This window comes from Phascolarctos cinereus, unplaced genomic scaffold, assembly GCF_003287225.1.
Source record: "Phascolarctos cinereus isolate Bilbo 61053 unplaced genomic scaffold, phaCin_HiC Scaffold_5;HRSCAF=322, whole genome shotgun sequence".
Classification (NCBI taxonomy): domain Eukaryota; kingdom Metazoa; phylum Chordata; class Mammalia; order Diprotodontia; family Phascolarctidae; genus Phascolarctos; species Phascolarctos cinereus.
Window position 1 is genome coordinate 37559391 of NW_027555958.1, and position 26554 is coordinate 37585944.

General features: G+C 41.3%; 1 protein-coding gene across 1 annotated transcript in view; it reads right to left on the reverse strand.

Annotated features, from left to right (window-relative positions):
- Window positions 1–26554, reverse strand: part of MYO1D (myosin ID) — a 410223-nt gene that overhangs the window by 232343 nt on the left and 151326 nt on the right. Inside the window, exons 9-14 of the mRNA XM_020963220.2 lie at window positions 25454–25599; window positions 25260–25374; window positions 19309–19479; window positions 12717–12787; window positions 10318–10392; window positions 6168–6300 (exon numbers count right to left, since the gene is read on the reverse strand). Coding sequence (XP_020818879.1) covers window positions 6168–6300; window positions 10318–10392; window positions 12717–12787; window positions 19309–19479; window positions 25260–25374; window positions 25454–25599 — 711 coding nt within the window. The remainder of the gene's footprint in view (window positions 1–6167; window positions 6301–10317; window positions 10393–12716; window positions 12788–19308; window positions 19480–25259; window positions 25375–25453; window positions 25600–26554) is intronic.

Genomic DNA, 26554 nt, shown 5'->3' on the forward strand with positions numbered 1-26554 from the left:
CTTGACACCTTTATTAGCTGGTAGGATCCCAGGCAAATCTCTTAACCTCTCATGTTCTGTACAATTCTGTAACATTAAAAGTTACAGAGAAGGTGCCAACCTGCACTGATAGAGGGAGTTTCCTTATCCAGAAATCTATACCAACGAGTTTGCTGAATGAGTCCTTAACCTTAGTCATACAAAGAGGTAAAATATATTTTCAATCATAAGTAACTATTTATTTTTCAACCAGTAACTTTAGTATGGTCACTGACTGTAGAGAAACTTAAATTTAAAATTTAATGGAACAAAAGGAGAAAATTGTATTTTATACAGAAACCTTACTGAGTGTTCAAAGTAAAACCTTCCAAAGCTATTCATCTAGACATACTCAGGGCTTCTCACCTCCCCTCTTCCCCTTCTCCTAAAAAACTCCCCATGGTTTGCATTCTTAGGTTTTCATTGTCAGGAGATACACAAGTGAGAGAAGAGGGGCAGGTTTGCAGTTATAGATGAGTGGAGTGGAACATGTGTACAGAGGAAGACACTGCAGACACACTGTTACTTGGGAGAGCCCTTGGTACCAGGAGCAAAACAAACCTAAGGGGAATTTTTGCAGCTTTGCCCAGGACGTATCAAGAAATAAGGCAAACGAGGGTAGACAAGGACATCCCAAGTGTAGAAAGCTTTTGTGTGTGGACCTTTGGATCTTGGAATACTTCACTCAACTTGAAAGTCTCATCAGGGGGCAGCTAGGTGGCGCAGTGGATAGAGCACCGGCCCTGGATTCAGGAGGACTTGAGTTCAAATCCGGCCTCAGACACATAACACTTACTAGCTGTGTGACCCTGGGCAAGTCACTTAACCCCATTGCCTAGCCAAAAAAAAAAGTCTCATCAGCTGGTTCTACAGTCTTTTAGTGAGTTTAAACACCTTTTTAGAGGTAGGGTGGCACAGTGATTACAGTTGGCTTTAGCACCAGGAATACCTGAGTTCAGGCCTTACTTCTACCCCATAGTGGCTGCATGACCCAGGCCACGTCACTGAAATTCTCAGTGCTCTAGAAAACTCTTTAAGATTAAAAACTGCAGAGAAGGTCTCAACCTGTATTGGCAGAAGGAGTTTCCTTCCCTGAGAGACTCATGTACCCTATCACTAACCCTACCATCTTTTGAAAGCCTAATAATTTGAACATGAGGAAATCCTTTGTTTGGGGATGGAGCATCACCTGTGTAACATGTCTTTGATTTCGTAAAGTGCTTTTTTTAGTTGATATATTTTCTTGTGACAGTACCCACATGTCTGAACAAACACCCAGACAGAGGACATCACAAAGTACATGTCTATTTGTATTCACGAGAGTGAGGCACGCCTTCTACCTCACCCTAACTGGGGGCTAAAGCCATCTGTCACTATAGAAGAGTGAATTTTGTATAGCTGTTACCATGTTTGGTGGTTAAAAGGATTTTAGCCTCTAATACAGTCCAGAGATTATAGTCTTTCACGTCAGATCATTACATTTGGGACATTAATCAGCAAGAATTAAAGAAAGTAAACTACTTTTAAAACATTTACAATATAAGGTTTTCCTATTCCATATCTTTGAAAGGTTTCAGAAATGGCAGTGGCGCAGAAGTGCAGTGACTTCTAGCTGAGGGAAGAGGAGGTACATTTTGTCAACTAAGGCAGGGAGAGTAGTAAGGTAGTGGGTTTTTATACAAGGAACATATAGGTGAATCATAATACACAGTACCTGCATTATGAGCTAAGAAAATAAAGAATAAAGGCTTGACCAGAGTGGGATTCAAGGATGGAATATTACTGCCCTTTGTATTAGAGGAAGTCATTGCTTTATCAAGTATTTGTTTCTGCATGTGGAGATAAGGCTAAGAGATTATCTGTATGCTTAGCATTGTTTCTGACATTACATATACATGTGGTTATAATAGCCATTGTGTGTAAAGCTTTCCTGTATTCATGAGTCTGTTTCTTCTCCATCCTCAATCATCAATGACTGATGAACCATGGGTGGAACCATCTATTGTTCTTACTTCCCAGAATTCCACAACCATCAATTGCAATCCTTAAGGTGGTATATCTGCTAAGCATCTACCCCATACACAACTTCTCCATTGTCCATGGTTGCATTAATGTTCATTTTGAACTGGTCCACTGGTTACCTGCTCCATTTTTGGTCATTCTGACTCTTTCTACCTCATGGTAATTTTGATTTGCAGACAGAATGGAAACAAAGATCATGATACAGATAATGAAGATAACCACTGCTTTGAAGACTTATGGTTCCATCTGAAATCCGAAGTCATACCAAAAGCCACCTGGAATGGTGGCTTTCTTTTTCTTCTGCCATCTTGTAGCAGACTTAGTACTGGCCAAGTTATGGACTTTCAACTCTTTAGAAGGGGTGTGTATGTGTGTGTGTGTGTGTGTGTGTGTGTGTGTGTGTGTGTGTGTGTGTGTGTGTGTATGCATGCATGTGTGCAAGCAGGGTTTCTCTGGTGCAGACTGTATGACTTTATTTTCTTTTCACATTTATCATCAATTCAAGGCACTGCACTGACTCTGCAAACCCATCCCACAACCAAGAGGTCCTCTAAGCAGGTTTTTTAGAAAGGTCATAGCACATTCCAATTACTTCTTTATAAGCCCAAGGCCCTCTGATGAATCTCACACTGTTTTGGGTTAGAAGTATTCTGAAAAACTGAAAGTCTAGCCAACTACCAGCTTTCACATAATTTGTTAGATTCTCAAAAGTTCACATCATGATGCTTAAGTCCGGTGATGAAAGGGAATGGATGGGACAAGACACCACTAATGGTGACTTAACTGGAAATACATATTATTGAACATGCTAATGATTTTAATCAACTTTCACTGAGTAGTCAAACCTACTTATAAACACCTAGGCAGTTAAGTGGTACCGTGGATAGAGTTTTGGACATGGAGTCATAAGACCTTTTACCTAACTGTATGACCTTGTCCAAGTCACTTAATCTTTTTCAGTCAGATTTTCTTCAACTGTAAAATGGGAATTATAGTAGCACCTACCTCCCAGGGTTGTTGTGAGGATCAAATAAGATAACACATATAAAGTTCTTTGCAAACCTTAAAATGTTACATAGACACTAGTTATGAATATCCGAGTACAATTCTATAGTTGATAACAAATGTACTTTGACAGGCAAGGAAAACTAAGTTGAGATATTGATTTTAATTTTGTTGGGAACTAAATGCTACAATTACAAAGATCATGTTTTTGATATCATGTTGTGACTTCAAATTAAAAATCCCAACTCTGGAAAAGTATGGTTAAGTTTGCTGTACAGAAGCTGAGCCACAAAGACACCAAGCCAAGATTTCACTAGAAACAGCAACAAATGAAATCCCACTGCACTGACCAACCAGTGATTAATAGTCATCTTCACTGGTCCCTAATCGATTTTTTTATTTTTGCAACAAGATATCATAGATTGAGTTTCCATTGCATACCCAGCAAACTGGCAAAGATGGCAAAAGATAAATATAGCCAATGTTGGAGGGTTTGTGAAAAGACAGCACACCAACACATTGTTCTTAGAGCTGTAAATTGGTCCAAATATTCTGGAAAGCAACTTGGAATTATGCTAAGAAAGTGTCTAAAATGTGTGAACAAAACAGACTTCCTATTCTTGAAGGCAGAAATTAGAACGAAAAAGAAAAGTGAACAATTGGAATCTAAGGAGGACTGGAGTCAATATCCATAGTCTTTCATCTAAGAAAAGGGAAAAGGACCTATTTGTACAAAAGTATTTATGGCAGCTTTTTTTGTATTGGCTAAGAACTGGAAATCAAACAGATGCCCATCAACTGGGGAATAGCTAAAGAAGCTGTAGTATAAGATTGTAATAGAATACTATTGTGCTGTAAGAAATGACAAGCAGGATGATTTCAGAAAAGCCTGGAAAGACTTACATGAACTGATACAAAGTGAAGTGAGCAGAACCAGGAGAACATTGTACACGGTAACAGCAATATCGTTCAATGAAGAACTGTGAATGACTTCACTATTCTTAGCAATACAATGATCCAAGAATCCCAAAGGACTAATGATGAAGCATACTATCTGCCTCCAAAGAAAGAACTGATACTGACTGAATACAGACCGAAGCATGCTCTTTTTTCACTTTCTTTCATTTTTTTCCTTTTATTTGAATCTTCTTGTATAAAATAACTAATATGGAAATGTTTTATGTAACTGCACATGCATAACTTATATCTGATTGTTTACCGTCTCGGGGGAGGGGAGAGGAGAGGGAGGGAATTGTGGATAAAATTTGGGACTCAAAACTTTAAATAAAAATGTTAAAACACTGAAAAAAATATCCATAGTCTTTGATCCATAGATCCCACAGTGAGGCATGTATCCCATGAAGTCAATGACAGGAAGAAAAGTCTTATATACACCAAAATATTCATAGCAACACTTTTTGTAGTAGCAAAGGGCTAAAACAAAGTGGATGGCTATCAGCTGTGGTACCCAGAAAGAATGTCACTGTGTTATAGTAAACAATGGACATGAATCCTGAAAAACAAGAGAACTGCATGAATATGAACTGATGCAAAGTAAAGTAAGCAGGATCTTAAAAGCTACATATACAGTGACTAACAAACTGTAAATGGGAAAAAGGCAACACCAAAAACTGGAACTAAATGCTATAAAATTATAATGCTGAAATTTGGCCCCAAAGAGGAGATGTGAGAACACACCTTTCTTTCTTTGCAGAGGTGAGAACTATAGACATAGAACATTACATATAATGTCAGATTTGGCTGATGTGTTAATTTTGCCAAACTATTCCTGCCTTCCCCACTCTTTCTGGTCTGTTAGATAGGACAGCTCTTGAGAAAGAGGAGGGAGAGGGCTGTATTAGTAAATTAAGGTGGTGTAAAAACTAAAGATGTAGAAAAAAAACTTTTAAAAAGGAATGATAAAATATTAGAGCTGGAAGGGATATTTGGAGATTAGTAGAGTTCCTCAAAGGTCTATGATCCAACCTCTTCAACTGAGAGATGAGAAAACTAAGGTTAAGTGAATGTCTCATTCAAGGTCACACTGCAAGTTAGTGGCCAAGCCAAGATGAAAGACAAACCAGCTGCTTTTGAATCAGTCTTTCTAATTGACAATTGCTTATCATGTGTATGGTGGTTGTGAGCCCTTAAGAGACCCAAGCAATGCATTTAAGCCACATTTCTATTTTAACTCCAGTGATGGAATGACAAACATGCCATGGTTTAAAACTATTATGGGTAGAAATTGATAAATAATAATAATACTAACAGAGAAGAGACAGGAAGGAGAAGCCAGAAGCACACAGGAGTGCAAAACAGTTAGACAAGCATTCCAGAAGTGTTTGACGATTTATCAAAGTTGTCAGCAACAACAGTTAGAGCAAAGGCCTGATATTTTAGGACATAGAAAAGAAAAAGACAATAGACCTTAGGTGATCAGTCAAGCAGGATAAACCCCCAAAAGAAACAATGGAAAGAGGAGGCATTTATCAACACTACATCTTTATGTTGCAACAGCATAAATCAGAGCACAGCAGTACTTCAGGAAGGATAAAAAAATTCAACCTGCTCTTGGAAACTCCTACAATTTGTCTATTTCCAAAGGTAATAAAATGATCCCTTGCAACCATGAGCTATTTTTCACGAATATCTTTGGACCACCATTAGGGAATGTCATTGTTAAATAGCTTTAGTGTTTCTAACATTCAGAGCTGGAAGGCACCTTCCTCAGAGGTTTTTGTCCAATCCTTCTGTTTTACAGTTGAGGAAAATGAGGCTTATGACAATAAGTGACTTCAAGGTCACAAGGGTATTAAGGATCACAGCACATACCTTAAGACTTTCTTTTTGACCACAACAGACATCAAATATCAAAGTAATGTGAAAAACCCAACCAATTTAAGAATAGTATTCAGCCTGGGCAGTACTGTATTACAATGCCAAAAATGATAATGGTGAGAACTGCATTATTCATAAAGTTCAGTTTGAATCAGTGTGCTTTAATTTGAAGAGTAAAACTAAATGTCATTGCCTAAAGAAGCAAATGAGACACACATTACATGAAAGGCATGTCAAGAAGAAATCACATATTAAAATAGAAATTCAGGTCAGAAAATAATTACCTTTGATGCCAGGTTGTCTACTAAGGCAATCATGGAATTCTTAAACAAGGTAGCAGCTGTTAAAGGTCGTTTGGTAACCTCTGTGATGCTCAATTTGCCTTCAGGCCACATGTTCTTCAGCACAGGATTTGAACTAAGAGCCGGAGGAAAGGAAATTCAAATACATCAATTTCAATGAGTTCTGCCAGAAGTGGTAAGCCATCCTGCTGAGCCACATGCAAGCATCTTTATTTCAACTGCAGGAGGAACTCAAAAGATCCCATTTCAAGAAGACAAAGTGACAATGAATCCACAGAGACAAAAAGTACCTGGTTAGCGGACACCTGATTGAAAGCGGGTTTTCCAAAGTCTTTTGGACTTTAAACAATGTAACTATTTGAAGCAGCATTTAATCATAACATAGTAGACTACCTAAACAGCAAACCTGAGTTTCACAATATGATATGAACTAGGTGTTGAAAGGCGTAACAGCAGGGATGAATCACCTATTTCCTGGCTCCCTGCCTTCTTTGTGTAAGGATGATAAAAAGGGTCTTTCTTGGGAAAGTGACTTTGGGAGTCTCCCTCGGAGAGGATGCTCTGCCGTAGGGACTTTCCCAACCGAGACCCTGATGGCCGTGATACAGGACTCCCCAAGCCAGATGTTCAGGACTTGGTGCTTCCTTGGATCGGTGATGTATTCCTCCTTCTTTATCGCTCTACCTTTCTGTGATAGTCTTTGCTTCTAAGATTGTATAATCATACGTAATCACATTTATGTGCATGTATGTTTATGATTATGATTATCATTAAATCATTTATAAACCAGGAAAAGTGTGAATGTGTCTTTGTGGGTACAGATCCAAATCTGTGAAACGAACTCTAAGTGCTGCAGCCCCTAGCACCTTACTGTCACAGAAGGAAATCAATATTCATCATGACAACTAGGACAAGGGATAAGCCATTGGTAAAATGATGATTCCCAGAGCTGGGGCAGGAAAGGCACGACAGCTGTTCTCCAAACTGGTACAATGTTAACATCGACACCAGAGGACACTATTCCTTCTGTTAGTGTACTAGGGGGGGAATAGGAAGAAAACAAGACACAATCCTTCCCTTCAAGGAGCTCACAATATCCTAAAATGTCTGGAAAAGCAGGGGCATACTTGGGAATCTCTTTGAAATGGCCTGATAGCTATTTGCTTCTATACTTATAGGAAATATACAATAAAAAGTTGTTTAGAGTCAAAGAGAAAAACTGCTTTTGGGCAAATTTTCTAGTTAAAGAAGATACTAGTTAACTCCATTTTTTTTTTTATGTTCATGGTTGTCCATTTGGTCTGACCACGTCACTTACTTACTCAATAAACTCCAGGGGCTCCCAATTGCCTCTAGGAGCAAATACAAAATTGTCTGTTTGGCCTTCAAAGCCCTTCAAAGCCTAGCCCCCTCCTACTTCTACAGTCTTCTTACAGTAACCCCGACGCATATTCTTTGATCCAGTGACCCTGGCCTCCTGGCTGTTTCAGAAACAACAGACTCCTCTCAACTTTGGGCATTCTCTGCGGCTGTCCTCCGTGCTTGGAAACACTTTCCTTCCTCCATTCCAACTACTGACCTCCCTGGCTTCCTTTAAGTACCAATTAAAATAGTACCTTCTACAGGAAGCCTTCCCCATCCCTTCTGAATTCCAATGCTTTCCCTCTGTTAATTATTTCCTACTTTTCTTCAACATAGCTTGTTGTCTATTTGTTTGCATGTTGGGTCCCCTATTAGAGAGCAAACTCCTTGAAGGCAGGGACAGTCCCTTGCCTCTTTTTGTGTCCCCAGCACACGGCACAGTGCCCAGCACACAGTAGGTGCTTAATAAATGTTTATTGGTTGATTTATTTTTCTTCCCATTCCATTGTGTCTTTGATTTTATACCAATCACATTGCCATGTTCATAGGGACCATCTGTGCCCGACCTGTGCTAGAGCCTCCTGAGCTCCTACTGGTCTGAGCAGCCACAGTCAGACACACTGTATCTTGACTCCAATACATCTATGTCATTTTTGGTCCTCTTTGAGAACGAACGACAACAACCAAGTGATCAGATTGTGAAACAGCATTGCCAGCAGTATCCCCCTTTTTTGTAACAGGAAATGGACATTTTCCAAGTGGGGGGAAAAAACACAGTCTCAGCATTCTTTTTAAGTACCAGGTCTCCACTTGCTAGGACTGGACCCTTTAGCCTGTGTCAGTTCCTCCGTTATTAGGATGCGCACTGTGTATCACATGTGTTTATATTTACAGCACTTTATATGCAGGAGACAAATAAGATATGCATATACATTATACGTATTTCTTCCATCCTTCAGAAAAAACCCTGGGGTTTCACTGATGTGAGTACTCTCTCCAAAAGTGATGAGCACAACCCTTCCATGATTTCTCATTCTGTGAAATTCTTATCCACCTCCTGTCATAACTTGGCCCTGGGGGCAGGGTGGGGATGCCCAGCTTGCTTGGTGTCATGTGACATGATGTGGGTACTAAGACAGCATGCTGGCTGTCTATAGTTCTCCCGTGCTATGGGTATGATACGGCCCCCTGGAACTTTCTGTTCACAAGTCTCTGATAATAACTTATATGCCATGTTTGCCACGTACCTTGATGGCGGTAATCTGCCACAGTCTGTTTATGCTTACCTACCACAGTTTTACACGCACCTTAGGGTGAAGCACAATTTTGATTTTTTCCAGACTGTGATGCTGCAGGATCCCTGGCCTTATCACATCACCAGAAGAATAGGGATATTAAAAAAGATGGGCTTTTATTTCAGGGAGAAGCTTGAGGTCATTGAAAGTGTGTTCCAACTAGAAACCCAAATGTAATGCATTATACATATAAACCACACTCACTTGCTCTCAAATGACAGTTCACCATTAATTGAATCTGGTCAATCAAGGCAAGAAACTTGGTTGGAAATTATCGACGCATGCCACATACAGAGTACTTATTCTCACATACATGTACAAAAATCACTCTCTACGCATACATACATCTGGGCCTTCTTTGTTATCTGAATGTTAACGATAGTAATAGCTATCACTTATTAAGCATCCACTACGTGCCAGGCACTGTGTCAAGTGCTGTACAAATATTATCTCATTTGACCCTCACAACAACCCTGGGAGGTAGGCGCTACTGTTATCCCCATTTTTCAGATGAGGAAACTGAGATAAAGAAAGGTTAAGTAACTTGCCCAGGGTTGTGTAGTTAGTAAGTGTCTGAGGTGGGATTTGAACTCAGGTCCTTCTTTCTCCAGGACCTTACAGGAGTTCCTGCAGTTGTGAGAGCATTTTCTTTCGGTCTAGATTTATGATTTCATTAGCAGAGAGTAACTCTGAGGGAGGAAATTCCCCCCACCAATCCAGATGAGCAACTCCCCTGCAACTTAGAGTCAGAGCTGCCAGAAGCACTAACAAGGTAAGTGACTTGTCCAGGGTCACAGAGTCAACACAGGTCAGAGGAAGGACCTGAACCCAGGTTTTCCTGACTTCAAGGCCAGCTCTCTATGCACCATAACACTACCTTCTTATAAGGTATCATAGGGAATGAAAAGCCACCATACCAAGGAAATATTCACTAGGGAACCGACCACTTCTAAAATAAGGTTCCCCCTTAAACATCCTTCCCAACTTAACACTAGTGTCTCTCCCTAGTCATTGTGTCGATAGTTTTGCCAGCTAGAAAGAGAATGATGTGAATATCAAATAATAAATAGAAACTTCTCAAACAGTTGATCGGGTTGTCAAATATTTATTCAGCAATGACCTTCTTCATTATCATTCTGCAAATGTTAAATTTTAAGTGAGGGATGATCACATATTGTACCAGCACCCAATTTTGAGAGAAAGATTATAGCAAAAAAATCAACATTGATTCATTCTTTATGATTCAGTCTTCTAAAGATTACTTCAGAGTTGTAAGCAAAACCCAATTTTGTTAGGTAAAAGATAAAACAAACTTATTTTCACAGTTCCAATGAGACCTCCCTCCCATACTATTTACTCTGAAATCATCGTCCCCAGATTAAAGTGGTCTTTTCCCAGCATCAGTTATCCTCAGAGAACAATATATAACATCCTCTATTATACATTCACAAAACATGACTCAATGTCAACCCTACCTGTTGTACATGAGGCGTTTGAAGTCTTGAAATAAGGTGTCTTTGTTTTTGTCAATGAAACCAATGACTGAATAGCTAATGAGGAAAAGAAACCAGAGTTACTGAGCAGATCTAGGGAAGGGCCACCTTCTGGCTGGTCTACAAGTAGACTAAGAACTCTAAGTCATCAATGCAACTTTCATTAATTGCTTACTGACAGGCTGAAGGAATCACCAAATTCAACATTTATGATGGAGTTCTTTTTGTTCCTAAGGGGGAATGGAAAGGAATAGTGTTCCAGTGCCTACTACATGCCAAGTTCTGTGCTAAAAGCTTTAGAAATATTAGAAATGATACAAATATTACATCATTTAATTTTAACCCAAAGGAGTGAGAGAAGGAGCAGAACTAAGATGGTATAGGGCCCCGGAAGTAGAGGAGTTTCTTTTTATTGTTGTCAATTAAAATAAAAAATTTAACATTTAATTCTAGAGAACAAAACATGGCACTTAAGGGCATCTTCAGACAAGATGCCTCACATGAATATTTCAAAACCATGAAAGATTTCTGGTAGATGCATCATCAGAGAGAATTTCCTGATTGAACTTCAGAATATCAGTATCAGGCAATGTGTAAAACAAGAAGACCATGCTTGCCAGCAGCGCCATGAAGGATGTGCTACAGAAAGTCCAAATGGAAGAATAATTTTCTATAGAAAGCTATCTCCAGATGTTCCTGTTTGGTGATGGCATTTTCCTGATAGCATCAGGCAAAAGTGGAGAGTTTTAAGCAGTGTCAAAACCTGCATGGAGGTCAAAGAGAATGATGACCAAAAAAAGAAAAGATTCTGGACTGGGCAAGAATATAGACATGGGGGACATTTCACACACTTGTTCTCATGAAATGGTGCTTGTGAAAACCAGACTGCTGGGAGTTAAAGAGATGTCATGCTCAGATGTAGAGCCAGGTAGGTTATGTGGAGAGCAGATCTGGATTCAAGAGCAAGCAAGAATATATGGATAGGAGAGGTTAAGGATGACCCTAGTGTCTCTCCGTATTTATTCACTGTGTCAACATTTTAATCAGCCAGAAAGAGAATGATGTGATATTGGTGGAATTTGGTGAGCTGTTTTTATACTTTTTCATATCTTTTTTTTTTTCCACAAAGAAATTGAATATGATGTAAAAATAAAAAGGATCAATAAACATAACATTTCTTAAAAAATTAGCAAGTTAAGAACCCACCTGAAGCCTCTGGACTCTTTCCTCCCTGCCTATGCCCTAGTTCCCCATTCCATAACCAGTTACAGTCATTCCAAGTGTTTGCACTATTGGACCCAGTGCTGTCTGCACATGGGTTCAAATCTTGGCTTTATCTGTTACCTATGCAATCTTGGTCAAGGGACCTGGCCTCTCTGGGATTTCCCTTCCACAACTCTAAAACAAGGGGGTTAACCTAGATCAAAGGCATCAAACTCATGGCCACCTGCAAATAGTGGAGCCCTGAACCACACGAAAATGTAACGGGGAAATGTTGAACAAAATAAATTTAAAATTAATTAATTTAATTTATATAATTGTGTGTGTGTGTGTGTGTGTGTGTGTGTATACACACACTGTATATAATCACATATATAATTAAGAAAGTGGGTGCTAGCAGTGTGTATATGTGTGTGCATGTGTGCGTACACGTGTATGTTGTATATGTACACGTTTGTATGTGTATGGGGGGGGGAGGGGGACAGTAGGGACCAGGAAAGATCTCTTGAAGCAGGTGGGATTTGAACTGAGACTTGAAGAATGCCAGTGAAATGAAGAGGAGGGGGTGATGAAAGAAAGCATTCCAGCCATGAGAATAGCCAGTGAAAAGGCAGGGGAGATAGGGTGTCATATGTGAACCAGTGTAGCCTACCATGGAGTAAGTATGTAGAGGGGAGGACAGGGTAAGAAGACTACAGAGGTAGAAAGAAGGCAGGTTATGAACAACTTGAAATGTCAAACAGAGGATTGAATATTTGATCCTGGAGGTGATAGGGGACCACTAGATGCTATTGTATAGGCAGGGGTGATATGCTCCAACCTGCACTCTGGTAGCTGAGTGGAGGATGGGCTACAAAGTAGGGAGAGATTTGAGGCAGGGAGACCATCTAGTAGACCACTGCATCCATGCCTATGGCTTGATGCTTTGCAGATAACTCCCCAGATTTATATCTACAGTCTGTATCTGCCTATATATAATGTTAGCAACTAATTCAGACTGGAATCATCAAAAAAAATGCAATTAAATTGAAAATGCAATTAAATTTTAAAAGAATGAGGAACTATAATGAATAAGTGAATAATTTAGAACAGATTTCCTCTAGCTATATTTTCTATATCAAGTCATTAAAAAGATTGTTACAGAAATAAAACATACTCACACTACATCTCCAGCATAATGCCTAATTCGAAAATCTCGATCAAACTCTAGGGTTTTATCTGTGGCACAGAGCTAAAAGAAAAAGTTGGATATGGTTAATAAGAATACATTTCCATTTCCCTAAAAACCCAGGCCACCCTGACATTGAAATGATAAACATTTCCTCTGCTCCCTATCTGTCTTCTTATTTTTCTGGTCCATCAGTGCCATCTCACTCATCTCTCCTCGGCCACTTTAATGGTCCTCTCACATGTCAGAATCCCTCACTCCCTGATCACTCCTTGACCTTACCTGCCTTGCCACTAAGTCTTATTCCTGCGGAATACTTATTACCCATATCTTGGTTCCCAGACCGCTCAACCCTGGAGACAGGCATAAAAGCTGCACTTGTTGGGTTCACATAGTTGGTGCTATTGAAATAACTACATCTGGGTACGCACTGTCTTTTAATAATTATGTTACTAATTTCTTAGCAATACACACATGTGTATATATATATATACATGAATATATACTCATTCACTGAGAGAGCTCAGAAAGTTATTTCTCAAAATCACATACCTAATATTACTACATATGGGAGCCAAGCCCCATGTCCATCCCACAGTTTCCCACCACCTTCCCTGGTGGGTGAGGGGACAGCGGGGTGTGTCAGTCTCTCCTGAAGCGGACAGGTATCTCCTGCTGAAGGTGGGCGGAACAACCTCGGCATGGAACTTGGCCCAAGAAAGAATCAGCCCCTGTCAAGGTACAGGGAGCAGCATGGAGAGAAATGGCTGTCCTCTCCTTGGGGCCAACGCCTTTTCCGTTGACAGGAAGACACGATGGATTAGACACGTCCTCCAGGTCTGGCCTGCCACCTAACCAGCAGCACTCAGAACAGTTGCCCAACCGGAATTGTGTGGTCTGAGACATGGAGTGCATCTTCTGACCAACTTGTGCTCCTGGATGACCAGGACGTGCTACTCTGCCTCCACCTGGAATCCTTCACTCTGGCCACATGACTAGTCCATCATTTCTTCCTGCCATAAAATTCTTTGATGGCATTCTTTAACTTTGCTCTTTAGAATTCTTTCTTGGTTATATACTGAAGCCTGTTCATACTCACCATGCACTTCTACTATCTGTAAATGTGTTTTATGGATCATTAGAGGTCCCCAAAACTTTGGGTAATTATCCCTTATTGGATGGCTTCATTTACTTGGTCCAGGGACCAATGAGGAATCCATGAATCAGCTTATCTAACAAGGCATAACTGCACAAAGCCATCAGAGACTTCTGTTCATACAATACCCATGTCTTCTAAAAGTCTTTTATTGAGAGGACTGAGAATTGGAAAAGACTGCAGCATCTCTCCAGACCACTTAAATCAGTCCCAACCAATCTGAAAGGACAAGGTTTTGTTGAATGGTCTGGATTTTGGTTCTTCTCATGATCTGGGACAATAAATGACAGTTAAATATTGTCAAATATTTTAAAATCCCAACCATTCATTTCATAGATTACTGGGTTGATTGTGGTCATCTCCATGACATTTCCATTGAACCAGAAACAAATGTTTGGGAAGACTACAGCTTCTTAAAAAAAATTTGTCCTTGACTCTAGCTAATTAGTAACTTAAAATATGATATTACTTGGCACAAACCAAAACACCATAAAATAATTCAACAGGAAGCTTATTCAAGTATTCTCTTAGTACTAAATTATCTTTTTTGGGCCCAAATCCCAGAAAACAACACTTTGGAAACTTCTTTCTGTCTTCTTACTTTTCTCTTCACCCCAGATCTCCATGTTTAGTCATTCCAATAAAGTTCTTTCAATCACCCTAGCCAGGAGAGGGGAACCTACGGCCTTGAGGCCACAGGGGGCCCTGTAGGTTCTCAAGTGCAGACCTCTAACTGAATCCAAACTTCACAGAACAAATCCCCTTAATAAAAAGACTCTTTTCTTTTAATCATGAAATTAACAATCATCAACAAACAGAAATGTGCCAACACATAAAGACGAACAAGAAAGAAATTTGTACCTGAAATCACAAACTTCTTTCATGTATGATCTGTTAGAGCAATTTAGCAAGATAGTGACAAAGTTGCCACGTTTGTGCCCCAGACCTTTAGCTACTTGACCTAACGCCATTTCCACCTGCTGATCATCCCCCAACCCCACAATCTGCTTTCTTCAGTTTGTTCTGTCTTCAGCACACCAGGAAAGTGAAGGATTGAGGCTTGTTGTTGTTATATCATAACATTCTGTTGATGATCTGAATGCCTTTCCTCTGCTGATTATTTCTGATCTGCCCTGTCTGTAGCTTGTTCTCACATAGCCGTTTGCATGCTGTCTCTCCCATCAGACTGAATGAGAGCAGGGATTGTTTTTTGCCTTCCTTTGTACCTGCAGTGCTTAGCGCAGTGCCTAGAACATAGTAGGGGGCTGAACTGTCCCACCGACTGGCCGATTGCCTGGGGCTTTCACTGCTGCTGGGCAATCCTTCTGTTAATTTCTTTGTTCCTCATCTCATCACCCACAGCCTGCCCAAATTTCATGCTTAAGCCTTAAAACCTAACTCTTACTCTGAGATAATTTCAACTCCTGTTATAATTTACTAAGACTGGGATCATTTGCTTCCCACAACTCCTCTTCTCTACACCTCAAAAATGATCTATTTTCACCTATCCTCTTCTGTCTATCTCAGAGAAAGAGGTGGCTCTCCTGACCAAGGGCCACCTGGACCTTCTGTCTCATCCTCTCCCATTTCTTCTGGAATCTGGCACCACCAATCAACTCATCTTCTATCTTTCTCTATTAACTGACTACTCCCTTTTTTTCTAAAGTTAGCCTAAAAAAGAAACCTTTAACACTTCCACCGACTTCGCTGAGCCCCATCTCTTGTCTCTTTTTTGTCGGGAGCGATGATCCAAGCCGCTCCCTCCACTGCCAGACTTCTAGACGGTTGTGTTTATGTCCTCGGCACTTTGCACAGTGCCTGTCACATGGTAAGGGTTTAATGAATTACTCACTGCTTGATTGCCTTAGTTTTTAATTGGCCTCCCTGCCTCAAGTTTCTCTCTATTCTAACCCATCCTCACATAGCTCTGACCATATAATACCTCTCTCCACCCTGTCCCTGTGAGCAACTGCAATGGCTCCGTGTTAACAACACCACCACCAGCTCACATTTATATAGTGCTTTATAAATGATTCGCAAAATACTTTATATTTTTTATTTGATCACAACAACCTTGAGAGATAGTTGCTATTATTATCCTCATTTCACAGATGAGGAAACTGAGGCAGACAGTGGTTAAGTGACTTTCCCAAGGTCTGAGGTTGGATTTGAACTCAGGGTCTTTCTGATTCTTGACCCAGATCTCTAGCCATCATACTACCTACTTGACTCCCTCTAACTTCTAGGGTCAGCTATGAAGCTCTCTTTGTGGCACTGAAAGCTGTTTACAAACTGGGTCCTTTCTGTCTTTTCCAGCCTTCTTATACATTATTGTTTTCTTTGCATTCTATACTGGCCTACGTCCTTCCTATATGATCTACTTTCCATCTCTATACCTTGGCGCTGGCTGTCCCTCCATGCCCTCTTTATTTCTTCCTCTTGGAATCCCTGAATTTCTTTAAGATTCAGCTCAAGCAACGCTTTCTGCACATCTTTCCCGTGTCCTCCCCTCCCTCCTCCACTGCCTTCTCCTCTAAACTCCCCACCCCACACATACCTCTGCCCCATATGTAACCTATACAGACATTTAGCTACATTTTGTTTCCCCCATTAGAATATAAACTCCTTGAGGGTAAGGACTATTTTTATTTTTCCTTTGTATCTCCAGCACTTAGCATACTGACCAACACTCAGCATGTGCTTCATAAATGCTTCTTTATTGACTGAGAGAAAGGGCAATCTGTACTCCTCCCTGGCTTCTATCTCTCGCCCTTCATCAGGAACCGCTTTTGTAAAAAGTCACTAATGATCACTGATTTTCAAATCCAATTTTTCCAAGCTCCTGTCCTCCTTGACCTCTCTGTAGAATTTCCAATCCAATCCAATGCAATTCAACAAGCATTTATTAAGCGTCTACTATGGGCAAATCACTTAACCTCTCAGTGCCCCAGGCAGCTCTCTGAGCTAGTTGAAGAATGGCAGCTGATGTGATTAGCAGAGAGAATTTTCTCATTCAGAGTTCCTCAAACCAATGAAATCACAGACCCGAAATAACCACCCAAAAAGTTCAGGGCATTGTGCGAGGTGCTTGGGATACAAAGACACAACAAAAAACCACCATCCAATCTGCTGGGGAGTGGAGCACCACAGGTAACTATCTACACCTGACACTGAGGAGGGAGAGAGCTAACTAACGTCAGGGTCACAGTTTGCCCTTGTGCATTGCCCTCTCCTTGCAGATGTTCTCCTTTCCCTTATCTTTCATGATATTGTCCTTTTCTGCTTACCTGGTCTCCTGACTCCCTTTATACTACCTACTTGCTTAATACAAGCATTCCCCATGATTCTGTCTTTGGCCCCTTTCTACTCTCTCCTTTAATGTTACCCGTTCCCACTACTTTAGCTGTCAGCTTTCTAGGGAGGATCATGAAATCTTTATCTCCTGCCCTGAACTCCCCTGAATTCTGAACTCAACATGTCCAACAGGGCTAAATGTCATTTCTACCTGGATGTACCACTAACACCTCAAACTCAGTAATTCTAAAATTGATTTAAAAAAAGTCTTCTTTTCCAGGAAACCTGCTTTTCTTCCTGATACCCTGTTTTTGGCTAGTGATAACGGCTAGCATTTATACAGCACGTTAAGGTTAGCAAAACTCTTTATAAATATTACATCATTTGGGCCTCACAATAGCGCTGGGAGGTAAGTGCTATTAGTGGCATTTTGCAGAAGAGGAAACTGAGGCAAATAGAGGTTAAGTGACTTACCTAGGGTCACATAGCTAATGAGGCCGTATTTGAACTCAGGTCTTTCTGAGGCCTTTCCAGGCCCAGTGCTCCACCTACTTAACCACCTAGCCAGGTACCTCTAACTAATGGCACCAAAATCTTTTCAGTCATCTATCTTTGTAACCCTAGTCATGTTTATCCTTACCCTCTCCCTTTCTCCTCACATTCATTTAGTTACCATACTCCATCCATTCTGTCTTCTAGATACCACTCACATCTATTCTCTCTTTGCCATTTCCACTGCCATTATTCAGGCCATCAGTTTCTGTCACCAAGACCACTGCTGTAGCCTCCTAACTGATTTCCTAACCTCCAGTCTCTCCACCCACTTATGCATTATATATGATTATTAGATTTAGGGAGGAAGAAGAAAGTTCAGATTTGGGATTTCCTTAGTGTTGGTAACTCTGAGGAAGGAAACTGCTTCTACCAATGCAGATGTACAATTCATAGTCTTAGAAGCATCGTCTAGGCAGTGGTTTCAATCTCAAATAGAAATAGGGTCAATAAAGTTTACATAAGGGCACATACTGTCTCAGATAACCACATATTAGCAGTGTTGTATTCTCATTTTGTATTGTATTTTTATTTATTTTGTTAAATATTGCCGAATTACATTTTAATCTGATTTAGGCAAGATTTGTCCGGGGTCAACCATTCAGTATCTGACTCTTCTTGATTCTAAGGCTGTCATTCTAGAAGACAGAGAGGGACCTCAAAGGAGTGAGAAGAATCATGGATGATTCAGAGGTCATTTGCATCACAGAATGGTAGAACCAGTAACAAAAATAAGGAAGTCAAGAAAAGGAACAGGTTTTTAGAGGAAAATGAGCCAGGAGTTCTCTCTTGCACACAGTGCTGCCCCAACCTAGTCTCACCCTCTGTGTTACTTATCACACACAGCCTGAGCAGAAGAGGGCTTTTCTCCAACCCTTTCCAGATTCCTCAGCGTCACGTTAGAAACACAACAGAACAGTGCTTGAGCTGGATTACACAATGCCACACATGACAGAAGAGCAATCTGCCCATGTAAGAAAGTGTAAACGTGAAGAAAATGCACAGAGAGGATGCTTCTCTTCTCTGCACTCAGGGAAGAAAAGGTCTTTCCCTCTTTGGAGATGAAACCTCTGTTTTCAAGAAAGAAAGGATACTTAGAGCTCTACAAGCATGAATAGCATTGAAAATCCAACACATTTTGTAGCAGTTGGGACCAAACTTCACATCCCAGTAATACATCAAGGACATATGCTGTTTTCACTGTAACTGCTATGGGATGCAGGAGTAAAAAAAAAAGAAAAAGAAAAAACCCAACAACAATGAAAAAAACCTTGTCACATGGGCAAGAAGTCGGCACCTATTGGTTATAAATTACATCATAATTTCTAAAGAACCCGGTTCACATTCCCGGATTGTGCAGCACTGAGTGAGCAAGAGCTCCCTCTCCTGGATTTTCTGATTACTAATCCAGTAACAAATAAGCCCAGAAAGAATTTATCTATTGGATCAAGTCAAACAGTAGATGCTTATAGACACCCTCCTCCTCCCTGCTGTAAAGCGTGTTAAGCTATTTAGCGAAGTCAATAATGGAGGACAATGTTCCAGATGAAAAGAACGGAGGAAATCTCATGAAACATGTTACCTTCCGGCTGGAGAAATGGGCGTGCTTGTTCAGTTTTGTGTTCAGGGCTTCCAGGAATATTTCATCGGTCACTTTGCCCACATTCACACAGGCATCATCTAGTATGGCAATGATCCCTTTATGCTGTTGTTCCACCAGGTCAACAATGATTTGATTGTTAAAATAATCAATCTGTAGAATACAATAGAGTAGAGATTTATGGGTCTTCAATGGCTTGGAAGAATAAGAGAGGAAGAGAAAAGAGGAAGCTGATGAGCCAATAAAGCATGAGCACAGACAAGCAAACAAATGGTGAAACAAGAGAAAAAAACCTATCAGAGGGGCAGTCAAGGCACCTGGGAATTAAGCACTTATGTTTACTTGAATACAACGAAATCATCACCTCATTACCAAAGTCTGGTGCCCAAATGAACAGACCTAAAAATACACTGTTAAAAAAATCTGGAGGTGTTACGGAGCAGTAAACATACAGGTGAAGGGCAAAGGAAACATGCATTTTTTATGTACCTACTGTGTGCCAGACTGTGTCAAGTGCTTTATAAATAGTCTCATTTGATCCTCACAACAACCCTGGAAGGGAGGGGTGCTATTATTTCCCCCACTTTGCAGTTGAGGACACTGAGGCTAAGTGACTGGCTTCAGGTCACACAGCTAACAGAGTGTCCAAGGCTGAATTTGAACTCGGGTTTTCCTGACTCCACCTCTAGTGGTCTATTCACTATACCACCTAGTGCTGGATTTGGAGTCAGAAGACCTGGTTTGAATCCTGATGACCCGAGTGACCCTGGACAAGTCCTTTAACTTCCCCAGAACTAAGGTCTTCAAGAGTACAATGAGATGTTCACTAAGATTCCTCCGAATTCTATGATCCAGTGTGTGTGTGTGTGTGTGTGTGTGTGTGTGTGTGTGTGTGTGTGTAAATGTCCAACTGGACTTCTCTAAATAAGTTCAGTACATAACAGAACCCAGGCCAAAAAGATGGATCCTGGTGGTGACCTCCTCTGAAACCATGACTTGTTTCTTGCCTGTTTAGTGGGCTCACTAAGACCGTCTGAAGAGACAGGACTTTTAAAAGTGTTATTTTACTTTTTTAAAAATGTTGTTAGATCCATAACTCTGACTTTGGCACGTCTAGAAGGTGTCATATGGTGAAAAGAGGCCCGGGCTGGACGTCACAAGACTTGGGTACTCTTCAGAGTTAGGCCTCTAGGGGGCGCCATAGGGCACCCGCAGTAGACCTGGAGTCAGGAAGACCTGACCTCAGGCCACTGACTGGGTGTACAACCTGGGCAAATCGCTTAACTGCTATCTGCCTCAATTTCCCCAACTGTAAGATGGCGGTAGTATCTACCTAAATATAGTAAATATAAATAAATGTAGACGCTAAAAATAATAGCATCTACTTTCCAGGGTTGTTGTGAAGGTTGTCCGTGGTTATAAAATAAAGATAATGACAGCTAACATTTATGCAGTGCATACGCCAGGCACTGTTTTAAAAATGTTATCATTTGATCTTCTTAACAACTTTGGGAGGTACTATTCTTTCCTCTATTTTAACTGATGAGGAAACTGAGGAAACGGGGTAAAGTGACATGTCCAGGGTCACACAGGTAGTGCCATCTGAGGCCAGATTTGAACCCAGGTCTTCCTGACTTTAAGCCAGGCTCTCTATCCATTGCACATACTTGCCCCTAGAGACATGATAAAATATTTGTAAAGTGCTTTGTAATAATAACAACAACAGGGGCAGCTAGGTGGTGCAGTGGATAGAGCACCGGTCCTGTGTTCAAATCTGACCTCAGACCAAATACTTGACACTTGCCAGCTGTGTGACCCTGGGCAAGTCACTTAACCCCAATTGCCTAAAAATAATAATAATAATAATAACAACAACAACAACAACAACAACAACAATAATAATAGCAATAATAATAGCTGGCATTTATTTAGCCCTTTAAATGATTTCTCTAGCCCTTTATCAGCTGCTGCTGATAATGACGATATTCTTTAAGAAGGGCTAATAAATGCAAGCTATTCTTCTACCTCTTCTTTGTAGTAGTAGTAGTAGTAGTAGTAGTAGTGGTGGTGGTGGTAGTGTAGTAGCAGTAGTAATAGCAGCAGCAGCAGCAGCAGTAGGAGTTCTTAGCACTTGCTCTCTGTCATGAGACTTTTGTGAATCCAATGAAATAATGGTTACCATGGAATTTTTAAAAATTATAAAGCACTAATCAAACATTAGATTTTTATTATTATTTTCTTTAAAAATGTGTTGCCTCCACCTTAGAAAAGGGCTGGGTACTCACTACAGGCAATGCTATAAGGGTTCATGCTTTGGGTTTTGTAAATTTAATATGGAATCTAAAACCAAAAATGGATTTCAGCTTAAAGAAGAAAGTTCTATTCATCCCACCTAAACTAACAATGGATCATTTTCAAGGGTAGGTTTACAGTGAGGCAAAATTCCAATCAAGTGCCCCATAAATTATGTCTCCTGTAAAAATTTGCATCTTAAAATTTTCTTTTAACTACTAGAAAGCAACTCCAATGAGTCAGAGACTAGATTATGCAGGAAGGCCCATGGAGCGAAGTGAAAAAGGAGACTTATTTAAATGGCGACAGTGGCACGGGTAACAAAGAGCCAGGTAAGGGAGCGGGGCAGGAAGGGGAAGCAGCCTGGGATTCCAATCCCAGTCCCTCTCTTCCAGTCACTGCCCATGCAACCTGGGGCAGCTCATTTCACCTCTCCCGGGGCCTGGGTTTTTTCATCTGTAAAATGAGGAAGTCGGACGAGATGACCTCCAAGGTCCCTTCCAACCATAAATCTATGATCATCAAGTACTTTGTAGCAGCATTTTACATATGCAGCAGGGCAGGGGGAAGCTGAACTCCTGATCAGCTGAGCCCTCTCTAACACACTTGAGAAATGAATGAAAGAAGAAACGACAGAGACAATAAGGTGAAGGTTTATTGGTGCCATTTTGGAGTAGTTGCCTTAATGGCTTATAAGACCTCAAGTGGGGCCCACTCACCTTGAGTGGCCTTTCACACGTGACAAAATATGTTCCCCTTTCAGTCTTTGATGGCCACTGTAAAGAGGAGTTCTTGATGGAATTAAAGGCTGCTAGCCACTGGCTGGCATGAACATGGATCAGCCATGACCCTGACGGCATTGAAAAAGCAAAGACAAACTGAGAAAAGAGAGGAGAGTCAAGAGTGGAAGAGCCCAGCTCTTGAAGGAAAAACAGTTTGCTTTTTCCCTTGTTCTTTTTTCAAAACGCAATGAGGTTGAAGGGGAGGGGATTTCTCTCCCTCCTACTCTCTCCCTTCACTGGAGACGGCATCTTGTAGCAGATTGGCTGGCTTGGTAGGAGATACCTCATTCAGCAGAGAACAGGCTGAAAGCCTCATTGTGTTTTAGATAAAAGTATGACCAGCGATCCCAATGGAGGGACGGGCAGAGACGTTGGACTCGAGGTTCCCCCCACGTGAGGACAGAATACAGTACTAGAGCTTTGGGTTGCTTGGCCACCTGGGTTCTTTAATGTCCTCTCTGTGAGTGCCTATTCTTTTAATGACACTGGGTATATGTGTGAGAAAATATGCCCTGGGATCATGGGAGGAATCTTTTGTGACTATGATTCATACTATACCATTTCAGTGAATGCCTCTGCCTTGAGTTAATTGTGTTTTGTGGCTGACTACCAAAGGTGAATGCATTAATGGTGGCTTGTGAACTATACCTTCAGAATGGTGGACCTACAAAGTACCTAGAACCTCGGGTAAATAGTTGGTAGTTGAAGGACCCAACCCGAGACTGCAACTTGTGGTGGGGGCCCCCAAAGGGTTGCTCTATCTACATGATTGAACTGGATCCTTAAAACAGTCTGCTGAGGTAGATGTCACACCTGTTATCATAATTTAATGGGTAAAGAAAAGGAAAGAGAAGTTATTTGACTTGCCCACAGACACACAGCTAGTAAATGTCAGAGGAGGGACTGAAATTCAAGGCTAACATAATGCTAAGCCCAGAGTTCTTCCCACTATACTACACTGTCTTTTTGTACAATGAAAGACAAAAAAACAGTACTCTGAATGGTTTGTATCAGATATAAAGTCTCCAACTGACTGACATAAACATGACAACCATATGTGGAGAACATTAGGTTGTTAGTCAACAATATTTATTAAATGCCTAGCCAGGGCTTTAATCTATCACTACAAAAATATCTTCAAAATTCTTCATACCATGCCATACAAAACCAATACAAAGAGCTTTGCTTATATATTATTCTGGTAAATAAAAAAACCAAAAACAATAACTAAAGAATATGTCGACAAACCGGGCCTGGGGGTGCACGCTTGCAAACCCTGCCACCAGGAAGGCTGAGGCTGGCGTGTCTCCTGAGCTCAGGAGTTCTGAGCTGTAATGAGCTGTCTGCACTGTTTGGTGTTGATATGGTAAGCCCTTGGGGAAAGGTTGGGGTAGGGGGATTGGTTTGCCTAAAGAAGGACTCAGGTCAGAAATGGAACAGGTTAAAATTCTTAAGACAATCACAGAGAGGTCAGGCCTAGGAACGGCCCCTGATTTTCCAATCCTAGCAAGACCAGGATACCCAGTCTTAAATACAGACAAGACTGTGAGGTGGTACAGTGGATATGATGCTGGACTCAGGGTCAAGATCTGAGTTCAAATGTGGCCTTAGACATTTATTAGCTGTAGGACCCTGGGCAAGTTACCTAACTGCTCTCTGCCTCGGCACATCAGGATAAGAATAGCACCTACCTCCCAAGGTTGTTGTGAAGATAAAATGAGATAAAATGTTTGTAAGATACTTTGCAAACTATAAAACACTATAAATAAAATCATGATAAGAAATCAATGATTAAAAAAATCATCATTATCATCATCATTATACCACATACAGGGCGTTCCAAAACTCTTAGTGCCATTTAAAGCTTAAGTTTAAGCTTCTGTATGTGTGCATACACACATATATATGTGCATACACACGCATATTTATACAGACACATACATACCTATACATGTGTGTGTACGTATCTCTGAGTGGTATCCCAAAAGTCTTAGTGCAATTGTAAGCTTAAGCTTAATTTCTGCTTCATTTCTGCCCTCGGGCTGTTTTCCCTTCCTCAGGCAGTCCCTTTCTCCCTAAGCCTCAGCCACGGGGCAGGAGCTTAGGTCAATCGAGCCCCCCAGAGATGAGGAAGGAGCCTAGCAGAGGCCTTCACAAATGGGAAGTGACCGGCCACAGTCTTACCACCTGTCCCCCTAAAGGGATCATCCAATCTCTACTTGAAGAGCTTCCTCAGTGACAGGGAAACTATCCCCCATCCCCCAGACACTCCATTCAGGGGTATGCTAGAGCTAGCTGGAACAGGCTTACCAGAGCTGATCATTAAAAGTTCAGGGTGAGCATTCACACCTTGGAAATACAGCAAACCTACAAATCTGGGTTTGAGTTATTGTTTTATCTATTTATCCTCTACAGGGATGCCAAACTTAGTACAGAAAATTCATCACATCTCAGAATTTCTGCACCCAAACTTAAGTGTAAAACTGCACTAAGACTTTTGGGACACCGTGTGTGTATGTTTATATATATGTATGATATTTATTCGGTAATACTGACAAAGCAGAATTCCATTCTGATTAACATGATAACAAACTATGTTTAGATGCCATAGCAAGGGTGAGCAAACTGATGTCTTCAGGCCTGGCTACAATTTAAATTATATAACAACCAATAAGTCTCAAAATGGGGCACTGAACCTGCATTAATCAGCGGAAAGGAAGGACGGCCTCACGGACTGGGGTCCCCCTTTGCAGGTGCATTTTGGCCCTGATCTTTGGCGGGGGTCTGTCTGTTTCTTGGGCGGGAAAGACCGGGCGGCCCCAGAGCAGCAGCTTGCATGCTTTCTGCGCCCTCACTCACATGCTTCCAGGGAATCCCTTCCCGTTGGTATTCCTCCTGCTCTTGCTTCAGAACCAGCTGGATGAAGAGCTGCTGCAGCTTCTCGTTGCAGTAATTGATGCAGAACTGCTCAAAGCTGCGAGGGGGGGGCACAAGTTAGCTTTCTCGGCACCAAACCCCTGAACCCCAATCGACCCCCTCCTCACTAGACTCACCTGTTATTGTCAAAGATCTCGAACCCATAGATGTCCAAGACCCCGATGACCGTGTTCTTCCCGTGGATGACGGTGTCATAGTTCTTCACCTCAATCACATCATTGAGGCGGGTGACGATCCAGCAGAAAAGACGCTCATAGATCGCCTGGCAGGAAAAGAAAACTTGGCTACTTCTGGATGGTTGTCTTTTTGCATCATAAAAGGCAAAACTAAACCCCAGCCACAGGCCTCCTGGCAGCTCGGTGCAGGCTTGAGTGTAAACGAGTGTGCACAGCTTTTAAGCCCTTCACAGCCTGGCCCCTTCTGACCTTGCCTGCCTTCTTACCGTTTTCTTCCCTCCACATTCTCCACGTGCCTTCCTGCCGGTTCAAGCGACACGTGATGTCCCTCATACTTGAACGCCTTCCCTCTGAGAGGAATTCCCCTTTACACTGTACAAATCTGTATCACAGAACTGCTTGTCATGCTGTCTCCTCCATCAGGAGCTCCTCTAAGGCAGGAAACTTGCTTCTGCCTTTCTTTGTAGCCAGTGTTTAGCACACAGCAGGCACTTCATAAATGCTCTGTTACATTTCAGCTGTCTCAGACTCTTCAAGACTCCATTTGGGGTTTTCTTGGCAAAGATACTGGAGCAGTTTGCCATTTCCTTCTCCAGCTCATTTGACAGATGAGGAAACTGAGGCAAACAGGGTGAAGTGACTTGCCCAAGGTCACACAGCCAGTAAGTGACTGAAGCTGGATTTGAACTCAGGTCCTCCTGACTCCAGGGCCAGTACGCTATACACTGCATCACCCATATACACCCACATATAGACGAACTGCGCACGGGCATCCCAGGGTTCAAGTCTCACTTCTGACACATATTTGCCACGTGACCCTCGGCAAATCACTTAATCTTTCTGGTCCTCTGTGTCCTTATTTATGAAATGAGGTGCTGGGCTTGATGACCACTAATGTTCATTCTAGCTCTGAATCTATGATCTCCTGTAAGAAAACTCCCTCCACCAATTCCAGCCATGAGCCCCTCTACCATTTGTAGGCTCAGAGAATTTCCCAGAGGTTAAGTGACTTGCTTAGGGTCACAACACAGCCAGAATGTG